Source organism: Callionymus lyra, chromosome 5, assembly GCF_982586985.1.
Source record: "Callionymus lyra chromosome 5, fCalLyr1.hap1.1, whole genome shotgun sequence".
NCBI lineage: Eukaryota > Metazoa > Chordata > Actinopteri > Syngnathiformes > Callionymidae > Callionymus > Callionymus lyra.
Genome location: NC_141822.1, coordinates 13,378,181 through 13,393,667, shown reverse-complemented (window position 1 = coordinate 13,393,667; position 15,487 = coordinate 13,378,181). Strand labels below are relative to the sequence as shown.

Sequence of the window (15,487 nt, the reverse complement as noted above, 5' to 3'; positions counted from 1 at the left end):
GATTCCTCAACTCAAGGCAAGATGTGGAGTTTCTAGTTTCGTAACGACTGAGAAGCTACATTTTTCCCTTGACTTTTGTTTGAAGAAACACACCGAGGAGTGGCTCGACCTGTCGCCCGGCAGGTAAGTGTCAGACGATTGGTCGATGCTCTGCAGGTGCATGCCAGACGATCCTCTGCCCTGAAGGGGTGGAGCCGCCGTGTTAAATACAAGCAGCAGATCTGCTGCACAAGGGTGTGACCACAGGTTCGGACGTCCAGCTGGAATACAGTCATCACTCGCTTTATCTTTTTAATCTCTTGTCCTCGACAGGAACCGTCGCCACAGACCAGCCAACATGTCCATATTCCAGAAATTCTTCAAGAGTATTATTCGTGACAGGAACCCTGAGGAAGACACTGTGACTGTAAGTGTTTTCTTTTGTTTACCTAAATTTGACATGAAATTGTAATTCTAAGACCCATAAAAAAAAAAGGTTTAACTTGATTTGTATCCGTCCTTCAGGTGAAGGGTCAACCTAAACCCAAGTTCTATGGAACCGTGGCACCGTACCCCAATTTCCACGCCAGCAGCGACGTCTCTGTTCTCCAGAGCGCCATCGAAAGTAAAGGTTCGTAAACTTCCCGTCGTTATTTTCCAAGTCTTCCCCCGGAATCTTCTTTTATTGACGGTAAATGTCAATAAATAATGGGATGTAATGTATGTTGCACTACGAGTCAAAGTTCTGACCAGTCCTCACGTCTGTGCGCTCAACTGGGTCTTGACAGGAGTCGACGAGGACGTGATCATCTCCGTCCTGGTCAAGAGAAACAACGAACAGAGACAGAAGATCAAAGCGGTTTATGAGGCGTCGACTGGGGAGGTGAGATGACACACATGGAAGTACAAAGTACAGTTGGAACTTGAATTTCTTTTATTGATATATTGTTATTTTTTTAAGCATTCTTTATTATTATTATTATTATTATTATATTTTAAATAATTTCTATGTTGAATTTAAAATCTCTTTATTAAGTATTGGTTAAAAGGAAATTAAATATTTTTAAATACAATAATTAAACATAGAGTTTGATATTCTTATTCCGATAAGTAAAAAGATTTTCTATATTAAATATTTTTTAAAATTTGCCTTTAATTAGCCTTTTAAATTCGATATAGAAAGGTTGGTATAATAGTGGTATACAGATCACAGTGACACTATATTACTCACATTTATATATTGAATTTAAAAGGCTACAAATTAAAAGATATTGAATTTAGAAAATGTATATTTATTTATTGGAATTAGAACATCAAACTCTTTTTTTATTAATTTTGAAAATATCATATAATGAAAACATAAATCCCCTCCTTTTAATATAATAATTATAAAATCAAATATTAAGACAAAACAAAAACTAAACATTTTTAAATAATAATTATTGAATTAAATTATTAAAATATTATTACAAAAAAAAATAAACCTTAAAAAAGTTAAATTCAACCATTTGATAAGTCGATGGCACCGATACTTCCATAGACACCAAACCTCGACACAAACTACTGACATGTGAAAGCAAGAGTGGATAAAGAAAGTAACTAAAACTTGTGTGTGGTTGTATAGATGTATGAATGCGCTTGAGTGTATTATTTGAATGGCAAATGTGAGTGTGGAACACGGCTGTAACACTGGTCGTGCATGTTTGTGGCGCAGAAGCTGGACGAGGATCTCAAGTCGGCTTTAAAGTTTGACCTGGAGGACGTCTCTCTGGCTCTGCTGATGTCTCCGGCCCACTTTGATGCTTTCCTCATCAGGAAGGCCACCAAGGTGATCCACACACACTCGTCATCCCACTTCCTGTCAGGTTTAATAAGAGTGAAGCAGTTCAACTGAACAGTAAGAATACATGTGTAATTCCAGCGCTGGGGCACCGACGAGGACGTCCTGGTGGAGATCCTCGCGACGCGGTCCAACCAGCAGATCCGAGAGCTGAAGCAGGTGTATGAAAAAGGTGTGTTTCCGGGTTCTTCTCCGATCGCCATCGTGTCGTTTGACGAAACGTTTCTCTGGTGACAGTGTACGGCGTGAAGCTGGACGAGGTGATCCACGATGAAACCAACGGAGACTTCAACACAGCTCTGCTGGCCATGCTGAAGGCCGACAAGGACGAGAGCCACGACGTGAACATGGACCTGGCTCAGAAGGACGCGCACGTGAGCTGGCCCGGGGATTACATTCATAACTCTTGTGTTATCTCAGGGTCAAGGTGACCCGAAGGCCTGAAAACAAATGTTTTTGTGGCATCCCTTGTGTTAGCTCAGGGTCAAGGTGACCCAAATGCCCCAAAAACAAACATGTTTGTGGTATCCCTTGTGTTATCTCAGGGTCAGGGAGACCCAAAGGCCCGAAAACAAACATGTTTGTGGTATCCCTTGTGTTATCTCAGGGTCAAGGTGACCCAAATGCCCCAAAAACAAACATGTTTGTGGTATCCCTTGTGTTATCTCAGGGTCAGGGTGACCCAAATGCCCCAAAAACAAACATGTTTGTGGTATCCCTTGTGTTATCTCAGGGTCAGGGTGACCCAAAGGCCCGAAAACAAACATGTTTGCGGTATCCCTTGTTTTGTCTCAGTGTCAAGGTTTTAGGCCTTCAGGTCACTTTCACCCTCAGATAACACAAGGGATACAACAGACACATTTGTTTCCTGGCCTTCGGGTCACCTTGACCCTGAGATGACACAAGGGTTAAAATCTTTTAGTTTCAAACGTCCTGCCAAGGCAGGAAAAAACCTTTTTCTTTATGATTCAAGGTCTATAATTATGATGCATTTTACAGCCTTTTCGCTTCTCGTTCAAATGTGTTAATGTTTTACTAATTTAAAATTATTTATTGATTCCATTTTTATTTAGCTTTGGGTTTTTTTTTCACCTTTTACGAGTATTTTTTTCACAGTAATACTTTCATGCATTTTTAAACATGATGTTATCTTTTCTTTTTTACATAATTGTACAAACAAAAAAAGCTACATGACAACAGGGACATCACTTAAAGAGACAAAAAATACCTATAAATAAAACACCACCAGCACTCCAGTATTATTTATTATGTATTTATTATAATTGGATTTTTTAAACGACTAATAAAATATTGCCGAACAGAAACAACATAGTTTATTTACAAAATATATTTCACTTCGCAGACTCTCTTCGAAGCCAGTGACGACGGCGAGGGGATCGACGTCAACACTTTCATCAACATCCTGACCAAACGCAGCGGACCGCAGCTCTCCAAGAGTACGAGATGAGACGCTTTTATTTGAAGACTCTAATATTGTACTCTGTCTTCACCTAATACCTGTTAACATGTTCTAAGTTGGCAATGAATTCATGTGTCAAAACGCTGAGTCCACCACAGAAGTGCGGTCACAGCAGCAGCTACACGACACACGCCCGATCAAACCTGTAGAACCAGAGCTGAGACACGCCCGGAAGAAACCCGAACGATTCTAAATAATGGTTCGACTGTGTCGCCAGCCTTCCAGAGATACGCCTCCCTCAGTGACGTCTCGCTGCCCAAAGCCCTGGACCTGGAGCTTCGAGGAGACATCGAAGACTGTCTCATTGACGTCGGTGAGTTTTCTCACTCCCTGTGTCTGCTCTTCTCCCTCCTCCCCCTCTGAGTCTGGTTCTGATTGAGATTTCTGCCCGTTATTGTGGCGGGCTGGGACCTTGTTTTCTCTTCTATGTGAACTGAAGTATCTTGAGATACTTTAGATCAAATTGAATCGAAGGTTGTTAAGTGACGTTTTGTCTCCGTCCTCAGTCAAGTGTGCCTGGAACAAACCAGCTTTCTTCGCTGAGAAGCTGCACAAGGCCATGAAGGTGTGTATGTTGGGAAGCTTGCGTTGTGGCAAAATAACCTTTATCGTTTATTTTCTGTTGTTTTGTGTTTTATTTTGGAAGAAAAAACAGACCGGATGTTCTCTGGTGTAACATTAGCCTGTGTGTAAAACTGAGCCTGAGAAACCTGGGTGTTGTATTTGACAAAGACATGTCTCTAGTTGCAGAAAACTGACCAAAAACTGTTTCCTTCAACTGGGAAAAATCTCTAAACTTAGGAAAAATGATGTCACAACACGATCTGGAGTTTATTATCCATGCATTTGTGTCTTCTCGTTTAGACTATTGTAACAGTTTATTTTAGTGTCTAAACGAGAAGGATCTGTCTCGCCTGCAGTTGATACAAAACTCTCACATTTCTCCGATCCTTAAAACTCTTCACTGGCTGCCAATTTCTTTCAGGATCAATTTTTAAATTCCTACTTTCAGATCTATTCATGGTCAGACCTTACATCAGTGATCTGATCCAGCCTTACACCCCAGCTCGGGCTCTGAGGTCTGTGGATCAGAATCTACTGATGGTTCCTGAACACGGTTCAGGACCAGAGGAGAGAAATCCTTCCAGACTGTTGCTCCTAAGCTTTGGAACGATCTTCCTCTGTGTTTGATGATCTACTGACTCCTTCAAGAAACATCTTAAGACCTTCTTATTTGTGTTTTTTCCTAGTTTTCTGGGACTCCTGTGTTTGTCTTACGTGTCTTGATCTTTTATGTATATAGTTTTAAATGTGTATTGTTTTTGTTTGTTAAAGTACTTTGTGACCCTGGTCTAGAAAGGCACTTTACAAATAAACTTTATTTACTTACTTACTTACTGTTAACACGTCAAGGTGATCATCTCAGTCAAATTCACTCAAAAATAAAACTTAAAACAAGTGAAAATAAATAAAACTCAAATGCTCTGTGAAACTATTTTTCTAGTTCTTGTTGATATGTTGAGGTGTACTTTCCACACACTTAACGTGTTTTTGGACTGTAATGTTGTTTTATTTTTTCTATTTTCATCCAAAGATGGATCTGTGAATATAAAGCCGACATGAAACCGGTCCAAAGTGGGGAACACTATTTTTAGGACTTGCTTTTCACTGAACAGCATCGATTTCTGATACAATTAGACCCTGTCGTGTATAAAGTAGGAAAAAAACATGAATTCTAATCATCCATTAAACTGGCTCACAGTTTCAATCATACCCTAAAAGAGCTGCTGAAGTTAGTCCAACATCAACAATCAGTAAATGATGGTCGACTTTCTGTCAGGGTCACGGCACCTGTGAGGACACCCTGATCCGTGTGCTGGTGAGCCGCTCCGAGGTGGACCTGAAGAAGATCGTGGAGGAATATCGGTCCATGTACGAAACCACCCTGCAGGAGGACATTCTGGTGAACACATGGAACAAACGAAGTGATGCCGTCTCTACTTCACTAACTCGCCCATCTTCCCACAGCACGACACCAAAGGACACTATCGGGCCGTCCTACTGGGACTGTGTGGCCCCCACTGAGGTCTAGAGACCACCCTGAGGAGACATGAAGCTTCAGCAGAGCGATGGCGGCTCCTTGTGTCAAATGTGTTTTATTAGGGAAATAAAGAAAGAAAACAACATTATTATATTGTTTTCCCAATCGTTGCAATAAAAGTCGATCGAATATTCTGTATATATTCTGGTTTAATGCTTTCATTTTTATTCCAAATCATACTCACATAAATGAGGATAGGGAGTGTATGGAAGGACATGTTTGTCACTTGGTGTTTTCACACTGTATTTTACAGCATTAAAAACATACTTTAAATTTGCAAAACCATTACATTTCAAGCACTGTTGTTGTTTTTTTAATTTGATTTTTAATGCATTAATAAATTCAGTGTCAAGATCATTCTAAGAAATTATAAATAGTGAAAATAAATATAATTTTTTATCAACAATTCAAAGTTAAAAATGCTGTGTGAGAAATTGAAATGTTTTCTTCATGCAAAGTGTGTTCTCAAAATTCAATATTTAATTTAATATAAAAATGTTGGTATAGCAGCACCACTGGACAATACCAAAAGACATTTATATTTTAATTTAAAAGGCTGACTATGAAAAATATATATTTTTATAATTAATACATTTTAATAATTAGTTATTTTTAAAATAAAGAACATTAATTTTTCAATTATTGAAATTAGTTAATCAAACTCTATCATTTAAAAAAACCTATTCATTTTGAAGATATTCAAATTTATTTATTTAAAGATATTCAACCCTTCAATATAAAAATAAAAACAATTTAAATGAAACACAACAAAGATTAATCATTTCAAATATAAAATGTAATATTTTGATGGCACTGACATACTTCCATAACCTCACGTGAAGACTTTAATTTTGACTACATAGCAGTTGTAATCGTTGCATTTAGTTACTTTTCTTTTTTTTTACTTTCATTTTATTTTGCATTGGTTTTTTTAAAATAACTTATTGGTTTACACTGAATTTTGCTCTTAGATTTAATTGTTTTACACTTTCAATTTTACACTGACTGTATTGATGCATGAAAAAATAGACAGCAATTTGAAATTTAATTGTTTTCTTTCAAATTGTTTACACAGAGAATTTTCTAAAAATCCAATATTTAATTCAATACAAAGATGTAACAAATAGCGAACAAAAACAAAAAAAAATGTATTTTTATTTTTTAATTTAAAAGGCTATTAAAAGAGAAATAATTAAATGGTTAGAAAGTAATTTGAATACATAAATTCAACATTTTTAATATTAAATTAACCATTTATTTTTTAATTTAGTAAAAACGTTTCGACTACACAGTAGTTATGGTTTTATTTATTAAATACTTATTTTTTAACATAAAATAGTTTTACACAGTTTACAGTTTGTCTAAAAGTAAACAAGGATTGTTAAGATATTAATCGAAAGCTAAATAATGAAATAAATAAATAGCCAAATAATTGTTTAATCGAGTTAACATTACTTATACGATTAGGAATCGGGAGAAGTGGAAATTCCTATTTTTTCCGGGGCACGTGAAGTCCACACCAATAGCGTTCCGCGCATCCGTGTGCATGACGTGGATTGTAAACCGTGTCCGGAAGTGTTTCTAGTCCAAGTCAGCTCCAGTATTTACTCTAAATTAAACACCACGAGTTTATTCTTGCAACTTTTTACACACACGGTGTACAACTTTAAAGAAATTTATATACACGGGTCTGTAGTTTTCTGAGGTTTTCCCTAAAGCAAAGTAGTTTTCTCGTAAGACGAGCGTAGCTAGCTTGAAGCTAACAGGCTTGTGTTTACTGCTGATGTTGTGATGCTGGAATGTTGAGCTAATTCAGCTTCTTTCTGTCGCTCACGACCACAAATGGACTCTGAGCTAAACACCGCATGCAGGTGACAGTGATGTTACAGGTTCTTAAACGCGTTAAGGGGATTTAAAGCGGATGAAAATGGAGGAGAAATACAGCAGCAACGTTCTGTCAGGAGGAAAGCTGGGCATGGTGGAGGTGCCCAACTCCAGGTAATATCCACTGACATCTGTAATAACGTTTTTCAAAGACAGAGCCAGAACCATCTGAACCAACATTGAAACCTATATTCCTTGAAGGTTATTGTTTGTAATCTATGTCGCCACCTTTGGCATCTTGACTTTGGAAAATCTCTTCTAAAGATGACATGAAAAATACTTTTAATAGATAAAAGTAGTAGTAATGTCATCTTTCTTACCATCACACCTTCATCTCTGCAGGCTGACCAGGTACATCGTCCTCCTGATTGTCTCCAAAGTCCTCAAGGCGCTGGGGATATTTGAGTCCTACGACATCCTGAAAGTGGTCCACATTGTGCAGTTTATATTTATTCTCAAGTTGGGGTATGTTGCCCTTATGGACCGTTTTTATTCTGGGTTTCTCATGTCACTGACCACTGCCTTCCGCTTTCTTCCAGGAGTGCAATTATCCTTCTTTTAGTTCAAAAGCCGTTCTCGTCTGGCAAAGCCATCTCGAAAAGACAGGTGTGCTTCGTAAACAAGTGTACGTCTGGTGTCGACTTGTCTGCATCTCATCGTCGTGTCGGTTTGTGTGTCAACAGTGGATCAAGTTATTAAAGCATGCAGTGATCAGCTGCGTCATATCACTGCTGGGCTTCTTCGGACTGACCCTGTGTGGACCTTTGAGGTAACGACTCCTATGACATTAGGAAAAACATTATTGTTTTTTGTGACCACAGTTTTGTAAAGATGGCCAGAGTTTAATTTATTAAACGCTCCAGCACCTCTTTCTCTTTGTCCCACTCCCTCCCAGTGAACCCATCCCTGCAGCTATGGGCTTCTAAGAACCTTTTATGCAACTATTATATCACCAGAAAGTTCTAATTTTCTGCTTCTTGAGTCACACAGATTGTTCAAGAGTTATTGAGGGGTGTGTGTTGGAAAGAATCTGGTGATACAATACATATCACAATACAATTATGATACTTATTGTGATACGTTCGTGACAATATATATTTGTAGTATTGTGGAGTACTTGACTCTGGTGTTGCACAATTTACAGACCACATGACTCTTGACGAAGTCGTAACTGATTTAATTTATTATGAAACCAAAATATGTCCAAACATCAGCTTTAAAAGCTGCTGGAGTCACTGTATCCTCTCGTCCTCAGTCTTCGCCGGGATCTTGCAACATTTAACTGTAGCTTTATCAGCATAGGACATAAGGATCGTTGCCATCTAGCGTCTGGACATTAAATTGCAACATAGAAATGGTGTGAATATTTAAATATTTAATTGTAAATACAAACAGTAGATGTGTTTATTTTATTCACACTTTAAATAAATATAAACCATAAAATAAATGATGTTAAAAATATATATATATATTTTTCCATATCCATACAGTGTTAAGGTATCTGTCAAAAATGTTGCAATATTTCAGCTCATTTTTTTACACAGAGTGAGTTAATGTGTGTTTTGATGCCAACTTTATGGCAGTTATACGAGTGCAAAGCTTCACTTCCCTTCTTTAACGTAGTCTTTAATATCATGACCATAAATAGATTTATCCTCTTGTGTCTTGAAGGACTCTGCTGCTCTTTGAACACAGCGACGTGGTGGTCGTCGCCCTCCTGGCTGTTTTGTTCACCAGCTCGGGCGGAGGACCTTCCAAGGTGAGACATAGCCGGGGTCGTGTGTTTCTTCCCGATAATCACCGTTCGACCGATAACCTCCGTCAACTCTCCTCAGACTCGAGGCGCCGCCCTCTTCATCATCGCCGTCATCTGCCTTCTGCTGTTCGACAACGACGACCTCATGGCAAAGATGGCCGAGCACCGTATCCTCGACCGCCTTATGATGACGTTGAACTGCGTGTGTTTGTTTGTTTTTTCCTGAACTCCTCTTCCAGCCGAGGGGCATCACGACAGCACGCTCACACATCTCCTCTACACGGCCATCGCCTTCCTGGGCGTCGCAGACCACAAGGTGAGTGTCGAGCAGGTTTGATGATGTTTCATGATACGGTGTCGTGAGTCTCCGAGCTCTGAAGGTGGCGCTGTGGGTTGAAAAATGATTGGGAGGTTTCCTTGAATTATCTAAAAATTGTTGAGCAGAAATCTGTGGTCATTGAAAATAAGACTTTATCAAACTGTATCGTGAAGCATCATCGAACGATGGCTATTGCTTTGTAGTCAATACGTGTTTTTTTTTTAGTTTATGGTAGTTTATAATATTTAGTTAAAATATTGAATGAATACATTTAACATTTCAAATGTTGAAACTTTTTACATAAATGTTTGTTTTTCAAGTATTTCATTTTTTTAAATTCATATTTAAAAATGTATATATTGAAAGCTTGAAATATTTTTCTCAATATTTAATATTACATTTTTTTAAACACATAGTTGGGTTAATCTCTTCCAATAATTCAAAAATAAATTGTCTAAATTTCGAATGTTTAATTTCGCAGGTAATTCAATATAAAAAATATTTGTTGGTATTGTACGGTGGCACAAATATACCAACATTTTTATATTGAATATAAAAGGCTAGAAATTAATAAATGTTGAATATAGAGAATTTATTTATTCCTTTATTTATTTATTCATTATAATATATTTATTATTTATCTTTATCTATTAGAATAAAAATATCAAACTCTATGTGTTCAAAAAAATTATGAAAATATTTAAATTTCTAAATTGAATTAATAAATTCAATCTGTCCAAATAGAAATCACTAAATCATTTATTTGAAAAATGGATGAAAAGCTTCAAAAAATGTTTTAAAGTTAAATTCAACCTCTCAATATTTCTATGGCATTGATGAAGTTCCTCACATGGATGGTTTTAGTCAAAGAATGTACAAGAGTCTGAAGATCCCGCTGGTGTCTGTGGTCCTGCCAGGGCGGCGTGGTGCTGCTGGTGGTCTCTCTGTGCTTGAAGGTGGGCTTCCACACCCTCTCCAGGAAGTTGTCGGTGGAACTGGGCGGAGCCAAGCGACTGTACGCGCTGGACAACCTGGTGTCGGCGCTGGTGCTGCTGCCGTGGGCGCTGGTGCTCTCGGCCACCACCGACGTGAGTACGAGCCGTACGTGTTCTGGACCTCCTGGGAGAGAATGACTTGAGCGGTCTCTCCAGAGTAAAGTGGAGTCCTGGTGGTCCCTCCTGCTGCCCTTCGCCATGATCATCTTCTCCGTGATGATCCTGGAGTTCTACGTGGAGGCCGTGTGCAGCGCCAAGATGGAGGCGCCCCGGTGCGCTCGCTACGGCACCGCCGCCCTCCTCCTCAGCGGCCTGCTGCTGGCCAACTTCTGGACCCACCCGCTCACGGACCACCTGCGCTCCATGAGCAAACCCCCGCAGCAGATCAGCACGGAGCACGTGCTCTCCGGCGGCGTGCTCGTCAGCGCCGTCTTCTTCATCATGGGTAGAACCATCACCCTCCAGAACCCTGTAGATGGACCTCCCTCTGACTCCGTTTCTCCGCAGCGTCCGGCATCCTGTCCTCGCCCTCCAGGAGGGGTCAGAAGGGCCAGCTGGTGGGCTACTCCCCCGAGGGGACCCCGCTGTACAACTTCATGGGCGACGCCCTGCAGCACACGTCGCAGTCGCTGCCGAGGTTCATCAAAGACTCGCTGAAGCAGATCCTGGAGGAGTACGACTCCAGGCAGATCTTCTACTTCCTCTGCCTCAACCTGGTGGGAACGTTTTTCATAATGTAGCCATTAGTGCGACTGAGATGCAAGTGTTGTGTGTCAGGAAGTATGTTAGTTCCGTCAGAATTCAATTGTGGAATTAACTATTCATTTCAAATTTTGAAACTTTTTTTATTGAAATATTGTTTTTCAGGCATTTACATTTTTTAAATAATTAAATTAGGTAATTCAAAAATGTAATTGTTGAAGTGTTTAGGATATATTTATTGTTTATTATTTATATAATATATTTCTAATTTTTTTACACATAAAGTTCCATAGTTTAATAATTTAATTCAATCATTTGTATTGTTTTTTTTAGAACAATTGAATAATTCATTATGTGCGTCTACGTCATCACATGATCGTCTATGCGTCGCATGATTGGCTAAAAGTTTATATTGTAGTAAAAAGACTAAAAATGTATATTATGGAATTAAGATTATTTATTTGTTATTTTTGGAATTGGTACTTAAATTTGTTAATATATATACTGTACATATCTTTAATAAATTAATTTTAGAAATTCAAATATTATCAAACAAATTGAAAAACACCTTTTCATATAAAAGTTATTGAGTTATTGAAATGTTTAAAAGGATTTCAATATATATATTTTTTTGGTTTAATATGTTGAATTCAACCGTTAATATTCTGTCGGCGCTGACATACGTCCATATGTGTGTTCGTGGACTTACAAGAAGAACTCTTGATCTTCAGGCCTTCACCTTCGTGGAGCTGTTCTACGGAGTCTGGACCAACAGTCTGGGTCTGATCTCCGACGGCTTCCACATGCTGTTCGACTGCTCGGCTCTGGTCCTGGGCCTCTTCGCCGCCCTCATGACGCGCTGGAAGGCCACCAGGATCTTCTCATACGGGTGATTAAGAAAGTAAAGGAATGCAATGCAACGTGAGCATCAAAATAAAAGCATGACGTCTCCAGATTCGGCCGAGTTGAAATCCTCTCCGGGTTCATCAACGGTTTGTTCCTGATGGTCATCGCCTTCTTCGTGTTCATGGAGTCCGTCACTCGGCTGGTGGATCCTCCGAACATAAACACAGACATGTTGACGGTGAGTTCAAGTCGCTGCTGTTTATCCTGCAGATAATCTATGGAAGCACTTGAAGAAAGATGTTCCTTCTTCACGTCTCTTCTGATCCTGCTTCTCTCTCTGTCGTCGTCAGTTACTGTTTGACGTGTCCGGTTACTTTCTGAGCCCTGTAGGTGGCGCTCTAAACATGTTGTCAGGTGGTTTAGAGCCAAAGAGTATAGAGCAGAGAGCGCCATCTAGTGGCCTATGAGAATGAGGACACTCTCATGAAGCCTCATCGACACATCACTAGTGGTGTTAGATACATTTTATCAAATAAATCAAATATTCAACAACGCTTTATTGATATTTAAAACATTTTTTGTACATTTTTCATTTTGGCTTTTTTATCACAGTTTTATATGGTTTATACTTCAATAAAGTGTGAATAAAATAAAATAAAATAATTCGATTTGGGGAAAAAAAGGTACAATATCTACAATTAACATGCAAATACTATCAAAGTCTGATCATATGTGTTGCAATTAAACTTCTGGCCACTAGATGGCAGCAGTCATTACGTCCTCCACAGCTTAAGGGACAAGGAAATACTGCGAGATCAGGGCGATGACTGAGGACAAGAGGATACAGTCGACTCCAGCAGTTTTTTAAAGCTGACGTTTGGACATATTTTAGTTTAAAAACAGATGAAAGCAGATACGACTTCGTCAAGAGTCATGTGGTCTGTAAATTCTGCAACACCAAGTCAAGTACTCGACAATACTACAAATATATACTTCAATCAAAATACATTATATCGCCATATTCTTGCCGAGACACACCCCTATACGTGACTATATCTGAAGTAAGGACACAAAAATGTTTCTTATGAGTTTTTTCCCCGCCCTGAACAGCCGGTGTCGGTGGGCGGTCTGCTGGTCAACCTGGTGGGGATCTGTGCCTTCAGTCACGCTCATGCCCACGGAGGAAAAACCTGCTCGTCCAACGACCACGGACACTCCCACAGCGAGCACGGCCACGGAAGCCACGGCCACGGCGGTCACGGACACAGCCATGGTGGTCACGGACACTCCCACGGCGGTCACGGTCACAGCCACGGCGGCCACAGCCACCCTCACAGCTCGGGCGGCGGCGGCGGCGGCGGCATGAACGCCAACATGAGAGGTTGGAGAGCGAATCTTGAAAGATCCAGGAGATCTTATCTCATCTTCCTCCTTCTCAGGTGTGTTTCTTCACGTGCTGGCCGACACGCTGGGCAGCGTGGGCGTCATCATCTCCACCGTCCTCATCCGACAGTTCGGCTGGCTCATCGCCGACCCCATCTGCTCCCTCTTCATCGCCACCCTCATCTTCCTCAGCGTCATCCCTCTCCTGAAGGACGCCTGCGAGGTGCTGCTGCTGAGGACGCCGCCGGAGCAGGAGAAGGAGCTCAACAAGGCGCTGGAGAAGGTGACGTCGATCAGGACGTTTTCACGAGTCACAGATTTCAGATAATCAATAATCGATCAAACAGACATTTTATAAATGATTTTTCTTTCTCTTCGGCTCGCTAACAAAGCCTCACACGTGTCTCCTGCAGGTGGAGAAGATCGATGGGGTTCTGTCCTACAGAGACCCTCACTTCTGGAGACATTCAGCCAACACCCTCGCAGGAACCATCCACCTGCAGGTGATGTTGGACGTGGTGGAGCAGAGGATCGTCCAGCAGGTGAACACACCACACAAAACTACATTTATTTTTTCATAAAAAAGTTGTTTTAAAAAAATGTCATAATGTGCTGCAACAGTTTAATAAATGTCATTCCTAAGATGATTTATTTCAGCTGGGATAAAATGTTCAGACGTTACAGTGGTTTGTTTGTGGCCTCAGAAGTTGTCGGTTGAATCCCAGCTCTGTTGTGTCCCTAAGCAAGACGCCGATTGCTGGCGCACTGCGTCGCGGCCTACTGCCGTCCATGTGAGATCGTGTCAATTTACATTTTATTCTGTTAAAGTCGTTTCTTTCCTATGAAGGATGTTTACATTATTATATTATAAATACATGAATAAATACCTTTATAAATGTACAAATACATTTTAAAATATATACATACATACATGTAAATATACAAAAGAATAAGAACTGTTCTTTAACAAAAATAAAATCTTTATTTGATTCAATCTTTTTTTTTTTTTAATATTAATTCACGTGTTTGTTGATTTATTTAAATATTTAGTTATGTATTTACACATGTATTTAAACTAATTTATCATCCTTAATACTTTCCTGCATGTGAACTATTGGATATTTTGAAAGTGGAAAAAGTCATTTTTAAAATGTATATACTAAGAAAAACATTTTAGTTGTTTTCCTTAATGTGCTGCAACAGTTCAATAAATGTAAATCCTCAGATTCTTTTTTTGGGTTTAGCCTCCAAAACGTTCTATCGTAAAAGCTGCCTCCGTCCAGTAGGTGGCGCTCTAACACAGAAGTGTCCTCCGCAGGTGACGGCCATCCTGAAGGACGCGGGCGTCAACAACCTGTCGGTGCAGGTGGAGAAGGAGGCGTACTTCCAGCACATGTCTGGACTCAGCACCGGCTTCCAGGAGGTCCTGGCCATGACCCAGCAGATGGAATCCATGAGATCCCTGAAGGACGGAACGTGCATCATGTGACCTTCACACGCACCTCGGACCAAACCCTTTTTTTCTCGTGTATAGAGTTTAAAAAAAAAACGAATAAATGTGAATATATTGTTTTAACTTTTCTGATCAATAACTGAGCTTCTGCAGACGTGAGTCATGTGACGTCCACAACACCTTAGCTGTTTAATGAAACTAAATCGGCTGTTTCATGAAATTTCATCAGCTGTTTAATTAAACATCATCAGTTGTTTCACGAAACATCATCAGCTGTTTAATAAAAGGTCATCAGCTGTTTCACGAAACCTCATCAGCTGTTTAACGAAACATCAGCTGTTTAATGAAACTAAATCGGCTGTTTCACGAAGCCTCATCAGCTGTTTAATGAAGCTTAATCAGCTGTTTAATGAAGCTTAATCAGCTGTTTAACAAAACATCATCAGCTGTTTAACAAAACATCATCAGCTGTTTAACAAAACGTCATCAGCTGTTGAACAAAACATCAGCTGTTTAACAAAACGTCATCAGCTGTTTCACGAAACCTCATCAGCTGTTTCATGAAACTAAATCAGCTGTTTCATGAAGCCTCATCAGCTGTTTAATAAAACGTCATCAGCTGTTTCACGTAACCTCATCAGCTGTTTAATAAAACGTCATCAGCTGTTTAATGAAACTAAGTCAGCTGTTTAATGAAGCTTAATAAGCTGTTTAATGAAACATCATCAGCTGTTTAACGAAACATCATC

General features: G+C 39.6%; 2 protein-coding genes across 2 annotated transcripts; both read left to right on the top strand.

Moving 5' to 3' along the window:
- The first annotated feature begins 207 nt into the window (after positions 1-207).
- LOC148079452 (annexin A1-like) lies at positions 208-5,538 on the top strand. Its single transcript, XM_087791026.1, has 12 exons — positions 208-246; positions 313-406; positions 505-610; positions 768-862; positions 1,694-1,807; positions 1,901-1,991; positions 2,057-2,193; positions 3,183-3,276; positions 3,517-3,612; positions 3,806-3,864; positions 5,140-5,262; positions 5,328-5,538. The coding sequence occupies exons 2-12, from the start codon at positions 338-340 to the stop codon at positions 5,382-5,384; spliced, it is 1,041 nt and encodes a 346-aa protein (XP_087647152.1). The 5' UTR covers positions 208-246; positions 313-337; the 3' UTR covers positions 5,385-5,538.
- Positions 5,539-6,975: 1,437 nt separating this feature from the next.
- slc30a5 (solute carrier family 30 member 5) lies at positions 6,976-14,857 on the top strand. The gene is made up of 16 exons (XM_087791025.1): positions 6,976-7,398; positions 7,627-7,749; positions 7,824-7,890; positions 7,968-8,053; positions 8,956-9,043; positions 9,120-9,207; positions 9,280-9,356; positions 10,277-10,447; positions 10,511-10,799; positions 10,862-11,070; positions 11,788-11,945; positions 12,011-12,140; positions 13,013-13,283; positions 13,342-13,568; positions 13,699-13,827; positions 14,604-14,857. Exons 1-16 carry the CDS (start codon positions 7,322-7,324, stop codon positions 14,772-14,774), a joined length of 2,361 nt encoding a protein of 786 aa, XP_087647151.1. The 5' UTR covers positions 6,976-7,321; the 3' UTR covers positions 14,775-14,857.
- The last annotated feature ends 630 nt before the right edge of the window (positions 14,858-15,487 follow it).